Genomic DNA, 15,422 nt, shown 5'->3' on the forward strand with positions numbered 1-15,422 from the left:
TTTTCTGGTTACTCTCCAGGAATTTTCCCAATCCTCCAATTGAATGGGATTCCCAATATCTTGGGCTCATCTTATCATCGAGTGTTTAATGGTCTCATTCTCTAAGTTCCTTTCTTTTAAAGATTTATAGAATTTAGAAATATGTTTCCCCTTTTTATCTTCAAAGATCACATCTAGGTCATTCTTTATAATAGAAATGCCCATTTTGTCTCAATCACTTTTGAATCTGCTATTCAATTGAAGATATAAATACCAATCAATCACAAATCCTGATTCTATTAGTTGTTCTCTTGATTTTATATTGATAGAATTTTTCTTATCCAAGCCTATCAAATCTCCATATTTTATCCATTTTGTCGATTCGTCCTTAGTTCTATTGTAATAAGCTTCTTGTGGGGAAATCCAATAAGGAAAATTTACATAATATATCTTTTGGATTTTATTCCACACCCAGATCAAAGATCTTCTCAGAAAGTGATGTTTAAACTCTTTGTGTTCCTTATCTTTTCCATACCACAAGTAACCATGTAATCCATATCTTAAGTCACAACTTTCCAGATTTAGTATTTTATCATTAGACAAACAAACCCAATTTTCCAGCCAACATAAACAAGCGGCAAAATAATACAACTTTAGGTTGGGTAGGGCACAACCCCCTCTTTCCCAATCATCCGTTAGGATCTTCCATTTTACTCTAGCCCGTTTACCTTCCCAAAGAAAATTAGAGAGTTCCTTCTGCCATATCACAAAATATTTTTCAACTGAAATGATTGGAAGGTTCATAAAAAGATATAAAAACCTAGGAAGGATATTCATTTTTATGGAGGCTATTCTTCCCGAAAAGGAAAGTTGAAGCTTCAACCAAGAAATTAAATCACTTTTCACATTCTTCCACAGTTCACCATAGTTATTTGGAAAGAGTTCAATATTTCTGTTTGTCAGATATATGTCAAGATATTTTGCTTTTTTACTCACTTTATAACCTGATATCATACTTAGCTTATTGTCCTCCTCTACTGTTAAGTTTTTAGTTATCATTGTAGTCTTAAATTGATTAATTTTTAATCCAGAGTGATCTGCAAAAACATCTAGTGTTTTTTTTAAGATATCCAATACTTTGTAGCAGATCTTCCAAAAAACAGATTAGATCATCCGCGAATGCCCTGACCTTATATATATGATTTTTAATTGTAACATCTTTTAGTAACATGTCCTCTCTAATTTTGTTAAGCAAAACTTCAAAAGCCATTATAAATAATATTGGGGACAACAGACATCCCTGTCTAGTACCCCATTCGATACTGAAGAATTCTGTTGTTTCATTATTCACTAGAAGTTTTGCTCTTTGCATTTGATAAATTGCAGAGATCCAATTGTACATTTTTAAACCCAAATTAATATTTTTCAACAGTTCAAATAAGAAGGACTTTCTAAGTTATTTTCTAAGGCCCAAAGCAGACAGGAGAAAAGAAGCAGCTTCCAGCCACTTTGGGCACATAGTGTTTAGATGACACACACCCCTAAAGTGTCTGGAAGCTGCAGTGAGGCTGCAGCAAGCTGGCAAGAGCCAGCGCAAAAAGGAATGAATTTAATCTGCTCCTACTGGCTGCTTACGTGGGACAGTTGTGCTTGCCAACTTCAGGAGGAGGACATGCCCATTGCCCCAGCCCGATTGTGCTGGAGAGGCCAGAGGCCGCTCTTTCCAGGTTGTCTGCTTTGGCCCAAAGTTGTCCATTTTTCTAAGTTAAGGTTTAAAATAAAAAGCTAGGTTTAAAATTAAAAGCTAAGCAGTGTAATATTTCCACATAGGAGAATTTATTCAGACTCTGGATCATTTACATTGCCTTTGTTTACATCTGCTTCAGCTTTACTATATGATCTTTGATGTGTGGAGGGTGCAACTAATCACAAATTTCAAAGTGTAGCTGCATCATAATTTTCTCGAAAGGCACCAGGACTTTGGGAGTTTTATTTTCAATTCATTTTCCTAATGGTTCCCAACTTGGCATTCACTTTTTCCACACAGGCTGTACACTCTGTCAATATGTTTGTTAACACTCTCAAAGAACTCTAAAAGATCAGTGCAAAAGTACTTACGTTTGCAGAAGCCATGTTGATTATTCTTCAGCAAGATTTCTTTTACATATTTGACAACATTTCCTTTAAAAATTATTTCAACCAATTTAGCCACAACAGACGCTAATCAAATCATCCAGTAATTGCCTGGATTCCCCCTAGATTCCCTTTCTACAAAGTGGCATTGCATTGGCCACTTTCCAGTCTTCTGGCACAAACTTTTTTTTTTTTTTTTTTTTTGGTTAGGAAACAAGGAATTTCACATTGGAGTTCATTAACAACATCTCCAATGGATTATAGCTGAGACTGCTAGTATGTGTGCACTCTGTTATGTAAAATAATTGTATATGTAAAAGTCACATAGCAAGAGAACATGTAGCATGTTTCAGCAATTTAAACTGTTCACTTTATTATGATAGTAACTATACATTACCCTAATGCAGACATGAGTTAATCCTGTAAGCACCTATATAGTTTCCTTTTAGCTTAATCAAATCTATCTAAGGCCCCAAACAGGCAGGATAAGGCCTTATTCCCACAGGGGATATAAAGCGATGTATATCGCTGCGAATCTGGATCAGATCAAGTTTACAAACCGTATTCGAATCAGGTCCATCATACTCATTACAAAAGGGAGCAAATGGACTCAGTTTTTCTTGACCCTTGTTCTCATTCCCACTGATATTTCTCAGTTGTATTTTGAAGCGGACTTTTTTGTTCCCCGTTCCCATTGCCTTTCTGGAACCATTTTTTTAAAGCTGTCAATCAAACGGTTAGGTGATTAGACATCACAGTGATGTCTAATCCCCGTTTTTTCTTCTTATCCCCTACTTCTTCTTTAAATCACCCCAATATGCAGCAGCCAGCCACCCCTTTTCTGTCTCAAAAAAAGGAAACAAGGCTGGTTGCAGGAGCCACATTCAGGGTTTTGGTTTCTCTCTCTCTCTCTCTCTCTCTCTCTCTCTCTCTCTCTCTTTCCTTTCCGCTCACAAAAAGTTTTTGCCAGCCTCCCTTTCTCCATATCCTTCTCCTCTTTCCTTTATTTTCCCCTCCCTCTCCAAAAAAACCAGTTTAACTTTCTTCTTTTTTAAAAAAACAGTTTTACACACTCAAATATTTATTGTTATTATTTCACCAGTCTTCCTTTCTCCATATCCCTTCTCCTCTTTCTTTTCTTTACCCCTCCCTCTCCAAAACCCCCAGTTTTACACACCACCAGGGAAAGACTACTTGAATGGGGGGGGGGAAGGCGTTAGGAATGCCAGGAAAGGAAACAAAGCTGGTGACACCCCCAGGACAGCCCCTTGAACATTGCTCCTCCCCCGATTCGTACACCACTGTCATTCCCATTAGTTTGCTGCAGATTCGGCATGGCAGCTGCAAAAAAAAAAAAAAAAAAAAAAAAGCCTCTGGAAAAGTACAGTCAGGATAACCTGGGTTATCCACCGCTGATTCGGGTTTTAGCTAGAGAAATCGATCAAAGTTGGATCAAACGCAGATTCAAATGGGAACGATTTTCCTTAAACAAGGATTGAACGTGAGTTCAAATGGGAACAATGTTCCTATAATCCGATTCTTGATTCAATTTATAGCCCAGTGAGAATGGGACCTAAATAAAGCAGCTTCTGGATGCTTTGGAGAATTGTGGGGTGTTGTCCTTTCTGGCTGGAAACTGTGCCGAGGCTGTACCAAATAGGGAAGAACTGGCCCTTTTAGGAGCAGATTTAATCCACTTTTGGTACCTGCTGGCTTGGGACAACAGTGGTAGCCCGCATCAGGAGCCTTTCTAGCATGACAGCCCCAGTTATTTAGCTCTTGAATGGCATTAAATAGAGATTTTCTACTAGTGATTTTGATACTACCAAGGAATTTGTTCTAAGGAAGGCAGTATTTTGAAGTAACAAGAAATACTTCTGTGTTTTTTTAATTCGAGTAACCACAAAATGTTACAAGCAATATCCTGGCAGAATCAGTTACTATTTATCTTTGAAATTTACATTCAGGGCAAAAGCAAGCATCTTTTTTCTGCATTAAATTGACCTATGATATAGCTAATTATTATATTACCTGTACTACTAACAACACAGTCTTATTGGTTAATCAAACAGTTACAATTTGTCAAGGCATGCTATAAATTAAAAATAAATAAATAAATAAATAAATAAATAAATACATACATACATACATACAGTATCGAGATCTCCAACATGTTGGAGGGCGTTCTCTGCTGTCGCCCCCAAACTCTGGAACGACCTGCCGGATGAGATCCGTCAGATAACATCATTAGACAGCTTTAAAAAAGCGGTCAAGACGGATCTCTTCCGGCAGGCCTTTCCAGATTAACCATCCCGGCCCAGGTTCCCTGATTCCCTCATTCCTCCCGTGGCCCCATCTTAGTGATGGTTGAGGATCAACAGAGGGATATCAGGGTTTTTAGTTTTTAATTGTTGTTTTATGCATTGATGTTGTGTTTTAATATGTTATACTGTTTAATACTGTCTTAAGGGGGGGAATAAAGTGTTTTTAATTGTTATATTTATATTTATTGTTGTTAACCGCCCGGATTGGTTTGCAGAGGGGCGGTATACAAATAATAATAAATATTATTATTATTATTATTATTATTATTTTAGACAACTACATTATCCTACCAAGGTATGCAACCAAAGATCAATTTACACAGATATTTTTTCTACAAAATATTCTATTTTGTGTACATCAAATTGTAAGAGTATGGGGTAAATGCAAAGAATCCATTAAATTGAAAAACAAGTCATGAGAGTCACCTCTTAGTTAAGACATTATGAAAGCAGAAATACATAACATAGACATCATTGACTCAAAAATTGCAGCCATGAGGTGCACAGAACAACAGCAAAATTATCTTGAACAAAATAAAAAAAACACCAAACTTACCTCCACACTTAGGGATAGGTCCACTCCACATAACTTTTCCATCCACCAACACACAAGTAATTGTTTCAGTTCCTTGAGTTTTAATAAATCCTTCTTCACAAATGACAGAGATTGAACTTCCCAACTGAAAGTTGTCACCAAACCGACGTGCATTGATTGGTATTCCAGGATCAGGACATTCATTGTGACCAAAGGCTTTAAAATAAAACCAGGAAAGGATGAAATATCTTAACTTTTTTAGATTTCCATGTAATTTTAAGATTCCTTTCCTGTAAGGCTGTTATTCTTTGTGAATTTCATTCTCAAAGGACGTGACAAGCAATTTTAGGAATCTTCTTCCTACTGCATGACAATATGCAATTCAGTACATATTTCAGTACTAAATTCAGTACAATTCAGTACAAATTTCACATATTTTGTTTTGTTTTGTGTGTGCGGAAAACAGCGTGTTATGTGCAGAAGGTTATGTAATTGAGAACTTATTATGTGCAAAATTCAGAAGCTTTTTAAGCTGAATAAAACAGCACTTTGCTATTCCCCCCCCCCCCCCGCAGATTTTCAGCATAAATCCCAACTATAGCATTTTCTACACAAAAAAATAATGTTTTGGTGTTTTATGCATAAATGAATCATGCATGAAATTTCCGCAAAACATCTGCAGACAATAAATCCCATACAGTACCATTTCTTCTCATTATAGAATACTTTATGGATAAATACATTTCTGATAATGTTTTGAATATTTTAAAAAATTATTCTATGCCTACATCAATTTCTTCAATCCCCAGAAGTAGAGATGGCCTTTCTGCACTTTTTTGGATTGTATGTTTTGTTACTTTGGAATAGTTAAGGCAAAATCTAGACAATGCAAATCTAGAAAATATTAATTTTATTTTCCTGTATTACTACATCAAAATTGATACAAACATAAGAAAAACCAAAGTCCTATCTAATCCAACATCAGATTCACATAGTGGCCAATCAGTGCCTATGGAAGCATGCTAGCCAAATAAGAGTGTAACTGTACCTTCTATCACATGCTTACCAGCAACTTACAAACAGAAACGGATTGCTTCTGATCCCTGAGGTGAGAGAAAGCCATCCTGGATAGCAATTATGACTTCTGTTCTCCATGAATTTAGATAATCTCACTAAAGTCATTCAAAAATGGCAGCCAAAGCTACATCCTGTCACTATGGTGCGTTACAGATGCGCACAAAGTACGCGCTCCGTGTGTACTAGGGTTGCGTGAGAGCGTGCTAGGGTTAGGAAGCGGCGTCACTTCCACACGCCCCTAAACCTAGCATGCGCGGAGCTCACACAAAATGGTGGTGCCTGTTCCACACGGGGGCCACCATGACTACATCACAACCGCGCCACCTCCAAATGGGGCAACGCGGAAGTGATGTAGTGGGACCACGTGAGGGTGCCTGGGGCGCCCTTTCCATGGCCCCATAAGGAGCTCGATTTCGGAGCTCCTTCCATGATTTGCGTCGCTGGTGCAGCCTCTACATGGCCCCTTTCTCCGTGTCCCCGCCACCATCAGATGTCCTTGGGGCTTGAAGCCCCAAGGACACCCCTTTCCAGGCCACGGGGAAGCGGCGTTTTGCCTCTTCCCCGCAGCCTGGAAAGCGTTGGATTGGGGTCTCAGAGGCTGCCGCTGTGGCAGCTGAGGCCCCGATCCAGCGGGGAAAGGGCCGGTTACAGGCACGCCCCAAAAGGGCGGTCTGTAACCCAGCAATGTATTCTACAGTTAAACTTTGTATGACTATTTCCTTTTTTCTACTCTGGATCTCCTGTTAAGTAGATTCAGTGTATTTGAACAGATTCTTTACCATTATGACATAGGAATTTTTTTTTCTATCTGCCTTTTCCAAAACATACACAGTTGAATACTTCTATTATGCCTGCCCTTAGTAGCTTGTTTTTTTTTAATAATCTTTATTGATTTTCCACATAAAAAAACAACAAAAAAAAATAGAAGGAAAATTATACATGCTTAACCTCAGCTTACCACAGTCCTTTTACTCTCCCCCCCCCATGCCTTGCGTATTTATCATTACTGAGGTTATTAGCTATTCTCTCTAATTCTTCATATTAAACCTTCTTTATACTTGACTTTATCTCAGCTTCAGACATCCTCTATCTCTTAATTTCTAAGGCTGGCCTAATCGAGCCTATTTTTTTTTATCGATACAAGTCAACCTACCTTGTTCCGTTATATTATACCATATTTTATATCCTCTTATATTATTTCACGTATCTGTCACCTGTTTTATCACTCTTTCCACTTCTGATAAATCTTTATTAGTCTATCCCCTACCATATCTTCTTCTTCTAATATCTTCCCCTTCATTAACATCGTTAACCTATCTAACTCCATTATCTCTAAACATTTCTCCAACCACATTTCTATGTCAGGTATTTCTCTATTTCTCCAGTTTTTAGCTATTACCATTCTAGCCATGGTAATTAAGTATAATAACGGTTTTTTCTTTTCTCTCACTTTCCTATCTTGAACCACATTCAGTAGGCACATTTCCGGAAGTAATGGGAATTGCAATTGTATTATTTCCATCATTATTTTATGAACTTTAACCCAAAATTTATGTATCTCTGGGCACGTCCACCACATATGGTAGAAACTTCCTATCCCTCTTTCACATTTCCAACATGTTGCTTTTTCATTCTTATATATTTTCGCCAACCTATTCGGAGTAAGGTACCACCTATAGAACATTTTATAAAAGTTTTCCCTTATATCCATACATAGTGTAAATTTTAAATCTTCTCCCCAAGTTTTTTCCCATGTTTCTAAATGAATGCTTTGTCCAATATTCTGTGCCCATTTAATCATACATTGCTTTATCCAATCTTGTTCCAAATTTAATTTTAAAAATAAATTGTAAAATTTTGAGATTTTCCTGCCTTTCTTGTCGTTTATTATTAAATCTAGTTCTGTACTTCTATTTGTAATCCCTTTTTCTCTTACATCTAATTTATGTCTTTCTCGCATTTGATAATATAGATACCAAGAAATATTATATCCTTCTTTTTCTAATTCCCTCCTTGTCTTCATTACCAATCTTCCTTCCTCTAATTTTAGTAAATCTTTGTATCTCAACCACTCTTTACCTTCTATTTTCCCCCTATATAATAATGCTTCGTGAATTGATACCCATTCCGGTAATTGACTATATATTTTCCCTTTGTAAATATTCCAAATTTTCCCTAGGGCTCTTCTAATTATATGATCATTAAATTCTTTGTTCAATTCTGTCTTTTCTAGCCACATGTAGGCGTGCCATCCGTATCGCAGATTAAATCCTTCTAGATTGAGCAATTTTTCGTCTTCCAGTTCTATCCAACTCAATATCCATTCCATGCAACATGCATGGAAATATAATTTTAGATCTGGAAGGCCTAATCCCCCTCTTTCTTTGATATCTATCATGTTTTTCCATTTTATTCTAGGCTTTCTGCCCACCCAAATAAATTTCCTCAAATCTTTTTCCCATTCACTAAATATTTTATTGTTCAATATTATCGGGAGGTTCTGAAATAAAAATAAAATCTTAGGGAGTATTGCCATCTTTACTAACGAAATTTTTCCTAATAACGAAATTTGTAACTTTGACCATTTCTCCATATTTTTCTTTATTCCCTGCCAAACTTGTTTATAATTATTATCGAACAATTCATTATTTTTATTTGTAATTTGGATTCCCAGATATTTAACCTTTTTCTGAATTGCTATTCCCGATTTCTCTTGAATGATTATTTGCTTCTCTTTTTTCATGTTAAAGGGAATTATCGCTGATTTTTCTTTATTTATTTTCACTCCCGCCAAATTACCAAATTCATTTATTATTTCCAGGGTTTTAGTCACATTTTCCACCGGATTCTCCACTATTAACACTATATCATCTGCAAAGGCTCTTATTTTAATTTCTTTCCCTTTAATTCTTGCTCCTTGAATCTTTCCCTCTTTTCTTATCCTATTACATAAAACTTCCAAACACGTTATAAACAAACTTGGTGACAGAGGGCATCCTTGCCTAGTTCCTTTACTAGTAGCTTGTTTTTGAAACTGAACAGCTTCAGCTATTTCCCCCTTAAGCTAAACATTGCCAAACCTTTTCTCACGTAATTTGTTCTTTAAGCAGTTGTTGGTGTGACATTTTCATCATTGTATCTACCACAACCATAAGATCCCTGTTATGTTCCTATCATCTCATATCCCTTCCATGTAGCTATGTGATATATCTACAATTCTTATTAAGTGGGTAAAAGCAAATGGTAACAAATATGAAGACACATTTATTATCATTTCACTAAGAAATTTAAGATTAATCTTATTTGGCAGGCATTCTGTAACACTGCATTACACATGGCTTTTCAATATCTGTTGCACAATTCACATGAAAATAGTGGATATAAATATAAATAAGACTGAACTCCCATGTGCACTTATTTGGAAGTACGTTTCACTTGGTGGGGGACTGCAACTTCTTAATAGGCAAGTATGCCAAGATTATCAACATCTAAAGATAGATCATATTTTAGAAAATTCAGCTTTATTTTTCAGAAGGAAAATAGATTCAAAACACTGCATCTTCAATAGGGTATGAAACAGAAAAACAAAAAAAAAAGTCATCCACTGAAAATTAATGTAAGGGATCTATTATGACAAAAAGACCTATGTCTTAATTTAGGTTAACATTTAGCATTGGACAAACTTAACAAAATGTGAGGAGTGAAAAAAAAGGAAATCACTAGTAGCAAATATGCAGTTTTACATAACATACTGATATGACATATGTCACAGCTAATTTCACTTTTAATGTTCTCCAATTATATTTTGACAACTTATTGCTAACAGAACTTGTCACCAGTGTCACATTAGAAAAGAGTAGAGCTATATTGTCACCACCTATACTGTTACCAACTGCTTTTGCTCAGTGGATTCTTTTAGATGAGCCTGATAGTTTTCAGAAAGGTCACTATAAACAGTCGTTTACTATTTTTGCCATGAAAAGGCAGTGGAACATTAAAATTCTTGTCTCAACAGTGACAGATAATAGAGCCCTGGAGGGGAACACCACAAACATGAAACATCACAGCAAGTCTGTTTTGTTTTGTAATAGACAATATCAGAAAGCAAAGTAAATAATTCAGAAATGTTTCCTTTCTACAGTGAAAGTTCTGTTTGGTGAGTAACATGAGGCCAAACAGACACTTGTAATAACAGAATTCTATACTATCAGTAGTATGGACTAGTTGGAAAGATGGATTTGCCAAAGAGATTATTTTTTTAAAAAAATTGTGTTTACTTAATTTTATTAAATTAAAATAAAAAGACATTTTACAACAGTAAATTCTTAATTCTCAACTCCCTCCCACCTCCCCATGTCTACAATTTTTACATCCATCAAAAACAATATTTATGCTTTAATTTGCATGTCTTAATATCTGATCTTATATGGTATATTTGTTCTTTTTCTTCTCTTTATTTTGACTAATTGGCATGAGTTTTCTCTTATTGTTTTCTATATCTGTTTATTTTACGGTCTTGCATTTCATCAAATTTTCATGGCTTTTTGTAGTTCTATTAAGAAATTGTTTCTTTGTTTGTTAATTTTATTTTAAATAATTTTTTAAAACCTATATTTTTCACATCTCCAGTAATCCTTGCAATTGTCTGTGAAGATTTGCTATTCTTGTTGAGACTTTTCAAAAGACTCTTTATCTACTGTGCAAATTATTTCATCCATTTCTATTGCTTCTGTTGTCTTAAGTATCCAGTCTTCCATTGAAGGGATCAATGCTGTTTTCCATTTTGGGGCTAGAAGTATTCCAGCTAAAGAAATCATATACCAAATTATCCCCCCATAGTTTTTTCTTTCTTTTATTTGCATTTTATGGATCATGTTGAATACATATATTTCTGGAGTAAATTTATATGATTCGCCCAAGAGATTATCAAGGTTCAAATACAACCACATGCTAGGCTACCAGAAACTAGGGAAAATCTACTTCCCATTCTTTCCATTGTCCACAAGATATTGCATATAGGTTTGTGAGAACTATAGTCCTTAAATTCTAATAAAAAAAAGACAAGAGTTGTAAATAGGAAGGAAGGAAGGAAGGAAGGAAGGAAGGAAGGAAGATAGCCTACAGTAGAATGGAGAAAAATATCCTTTTGCTGAACCTCTTCACAACTGACTCATGTGACGACTATTTAGTGGAAAACATTAATTAAAGAAGAAAGCTACTCACTGTTATACGTGATGTTAAATCCTCGACCTGACATTGAGTGGTCAGCTTGAAATTCCAGGCGCAAAATATGACTGTTACTAGTTAGATGGGATGGCACTTCAGCTCCAGTAAATGTGCCAAGTATTGGTGAATCTGGAAAGTCACCATCTTTAATGGCAAGGAAGTCAAACTGAGATTCCAAGTCAAAATCGTTAAAAGACAGATGAATTCGGCTCCCAGGATCTGAGATGATTGTCCAGATGCAGTTCAAATTATTTCCATATCCTTCTGGGTAGTCAGGAGAAAGAACCGTCCCCATTGGTGCGGTGAAATTAGAAAGGCAAGGAACTGTCAAAAATCAGGAAAGAAAAAGGGAAAGGGATGAGAAGCTAGTTGAAAGTCATTCAACAATATCATTCTTTAATTTCTCTGTGTAACTCACTGTTAATGAAACCAGTTTCATTATCATAAAAATTAGAGAACCCTAGAAGTAGTGACTGTAGCCTCATGGTTGTTACAAACTGAATGTATAAAAGCCAAGTGCCCCTTCTTCAACTCCATTCTCCCAATGTGAGACTGGTACCAGAACAGCTGAGAGCTGAGTTGATTGACCTCACCCCCAAATTTAGGTCAACAGGGAGTATAGCTACTGTCTGGAGTGTTTCAATACCAAAATTAACTTTGTCTTTGTAATATACTGTTTGTTGATTCATGGTTACCAGTCATTCCTGCTCAGTGCCACAAAACCTGTTTGGTGCACATTTGCCACCTTCCTTGGTTAAGAAATGATGCTCTACATGTTGTGACAAATCTTACTTGGGAGGAGAGGCACTGAGACCATTTTTCTTTATTAGATAACTGTACTGGATACTAAGGCTGTTGGGTGTGTTTTTTGTAACGCTATCCTGTTGTGACCCCAAAATAGCATATCTGCAGGCACAAGCCAGGCAACTGTAGCTAGATCAAGGCAAGTTTCGCACAAGTGTATCCCACCCAAAAATGTATTATCTAATTTGTTATTGTTTCCTTCTACCAGCTAACAGTAGACTAAAGGAGAAAATACAGCAGTTGTGGTACGCTCAAATAAGAGTAGGCCTATTATATATCATGTTATATAGCTTATTATATAGCCGTGGCTGTTATCCTTGGCTAGCAACCCTTAACCACATGGTAGCAGTCACCTGGGAACTGTTCAAATGAACAATTTTGGACTGAAGTCATTAAGAGTCACAAGGCCAATATTGCCATGTACTTTGTATTTTGTACTTCACAGATATGTACAAGAATTGTATTATTCACATTTTCTAGTTAGTTAGACAATATTTTATAGCTCTGGCTGCTGCCTCACTAATAATAATGTAATTTATAATATTTTAATTGATTGATTATAATGTGTGTTTCTGTCTGTATGTTTCTTAGAATACTCTACAAAACACTGAAGGATATGTTTATTTTTTCCATGTATTCTATATATTATAATACATTTAAACGCTTAGATATTTTTCCTTTTATTATATCAATACCAGACAGCCAAAATTTCTGTCTCTTAGATTATATACATATTAAAAGATATTCATGTATAATGCATTGTGGGATCTGTAAATAATTTAAATGCCCATGATTGCAATTCAGTCATTTGCAACTTCATGAAATATAATAGGTTTATATTTTATTTCATTCCATCTATTTAATAGTGCATAAGAAAGATAACATATAAGCATAAGGTATGCTGCTTTTGTGTGAAATTAAAACAGGGCAGCGGTCTATAAAGAGACCCACTTTCTCTTTCACACTTTTTTTTAATGGGAACTGAGATTTGGACTCAGAATTTCATTTAGTGACATTAATAGCTTGTAACAACTAAGGCCTGTTACAGAATGCCAAAATAAAGCTGCTTCGGGTCTCTTTGGAGGTATGCTATTTAAATGATGCATGGGTCCTCAGAGTCCGGAGGTCACGCCAAAGCCACACTCCATTCCTAAGCACTGGAGTGCAGCTTTGGTGCAGCTTCCGGATTCTTAGGATGCATGCATCATTTAAACAGCATACCTCCAAAGAGACCTGAAGCAGCTTTATTTTGGCAGTCTGTAACAGGCCAAAGTATCCATTTTTATTCATATATTTCATTTAAAAAGAATTGTTATAAATAATTGTATACTCACAAATGCAGATTGGTATATTTGCTGACCACTGGTTGTTCTCTTGACAAACAATAGATTTTTCTCCAATGAGTTCAAATCCAAACTGACACTCAAATCTTAACACATCACGATTGGAAAATCCATCTCCTTCTCTAATACCATATAATGGAGTCCCAGGATCCCCACAGCTTTCTTTTTCAATCTCTGGTAACAAAAACAGAAACAAACAAAACAAATACACAATTCACAGTCCAAAAGGATAAATTAAATGGTCAATAGTCATTCTTCTGAACAGTAAGAAAAGTAGCTGGAGGGGGAGAGACTGTGATGATATAAATTTGTCACTATCACACTCAAGATTTAAGATTGTATTTTCAAGAAACAACATATTAATATTATAAACATTATTGATTCCTGGTGTGATTCTTTCATGTCATTAAACAGCAGGTGGTCTGAGAAGGGCCGATTTAAGTACTGGCTTGAAAGCAAGTACCAAAATTAATTATATGAATGATTAACCACTGCAATGTCACATTTCTAAAAACTGGTTATAGTACTGAATCCTCATAGCTTGGCTTTTACCCTAAGACTAGCACATGCTGAATGGGTGCATGAGTACAAGACAGACAGCCATTTTAAAAAATGGCCATCCCCCCCCCACACACACACAAAGAATGTTAAGAATACATTGTATATTGAATATTCACAATCAAGTGAATAAGTATGCATAGTTGCCACCAAATATATATTACATATACAGCGTATTTTTCAATGTTCATCTCTTCATAAGCAGCATGTCTGACTGGGTGAGGATTGTGCCAAGATGCTTAGCAAACTTCATATGTGACTGGAGATATGAAGCTGGATCTCCAGTCCAAACCCAAACACATGTTCCTCTGCTCTTGCTATTTTCTCTCCAAAGAACATTAGTGACTGACACACTTGTTTATACAAATTTAACATTAACCAACTGAACAGTTGTTTTGTCCTATGTCTACTGAGGAACACAATTATTTGACAATTATGTTGTTTATCATGCTGCTGCTGCTGCTGCTGCTGATATTATTGTTGTGTTTCTTGAAATCATTTCTGACTTATGGTAGCTAGTGGATGTGGTCAGGAGCAGGCGCCTAGGCCAGATGAGCCATAGGTGTCATTTCTGACCATTGTTGTTGTCATTGCCTGCCTATGAATCAATCGCACAAGTGATCAGTTGTACCATCAACACATTGACAAAAATACAGTACCATCAATACAATGGATTTAACAATGACATCAACAACAACAACAAAACTGTCCAGTCTAACAGGAAGCTGTGGTGGGAAGGGAGAGAAAAGGAGGATGTATGCGGGAGATCCATGACTGCTGTACAGGCAGCCAATTGATTGTGTGACTGTGCATCTGGATGCATAGCTGGTCTAATGGGCTGGCAGCTGGGCAGGATGAGGGAGGTGACTGGTGACTGTTGGTAGCATGCCCATGCCCTTGTATGCACGTACTTTGAGCAGAACAACAAAAAATAATAGCACAGTACAGCTTGCAGCCTTGAATGCTCTTTTTTAGTGGCTCTGTCCTTATAGTGGTGCAGACTGTACATTAGTCTTTGCCTTCTTGTGGGAGTCTGTGGTGTGGTCAGTTTCCTGCAAACCAGGAAACCATGGTGGTAAGCAAACTTTTCTGTTCCATCTATGCCTATATGTTCATATACCTCTTTCAAATATGATAGTCAGTGCATGTTAATTTGACTTTTTTTTGAACAACAACCTTCAGAATAATTCAGTTACCACAGCTTTTGGCAAACTAGTTTCCTTAGAGCTGCATGACCTATGGTCAGGTTGGCTGGAATATTCTGACAGATACAGTCCAAAAGAGTAACTTTTCTAAGTTCTGATTACAGCTGTCACGTGAACAAGATTGAGCACTAAATCTCTTTTTGTATTGGATTTGCACAGGTGAATCAGCCCTGTATTAATGGGGATGCATTAACAAGGCCTGAAAAATAACCCAAAAATGTTTCAATGTTTGGAAATG

At 36.3% G+C, this 15,422-nt stretch overlaps 1 protein-coding gene across 6 annotated transcripts in view; it reads right to left on the reverse strand.

Annotated features, from left to right (window-relative positions):
* Positions 1-15,422, reverse strand: part of LOC121928362 (CUB and sushi domain-containing protein 3) — an 810,382-nt gene that overhangs the window by 227,604 nt on the left and 567,356 nt on the right. For all 6 annotated transcript variants that reach the window (XR_006103494.1, XM_042462948.1, XM_042462947.1 and 3 more), the window contains 3 exons: positions 13,413-13,595; positions 11,272-11,598; positions 4,993-5,187 (listed from right to left, as the gene is read on the reverse strand). Coding sequence is in view for 5 of the 6 variants with exons in the window: in XM_042462948.1 (XP_042318882.1) it covers positions 4,993-5,187; positions 11,272-11,598; positions 13,413-13,595 (705 nt within the window). In the remaining variant the exon portion in view is untranslated. The remainder of the gene's footprint in view (positions 1-4,992; positions 5,188-11,271; positions 11,599-13,412; positions 13,596-15,422) is intronic.

This window comes from Sceloporus undulatus, chromosome 4, assembly GCF_019175285.1.
Source record: "Sceloporus undulatus isolate JIND9_A2432 ecotype Alabama chromosome 4, SceUnd_v1.1, whole genome shotgun sequence".
Taxonomy (NCBI): Eukaryota; Metazoa; Chordata; class Lepidosauria; order Squamata; family Phrynosomatidae; genus Sceloporus; species Sceloporus undulatus.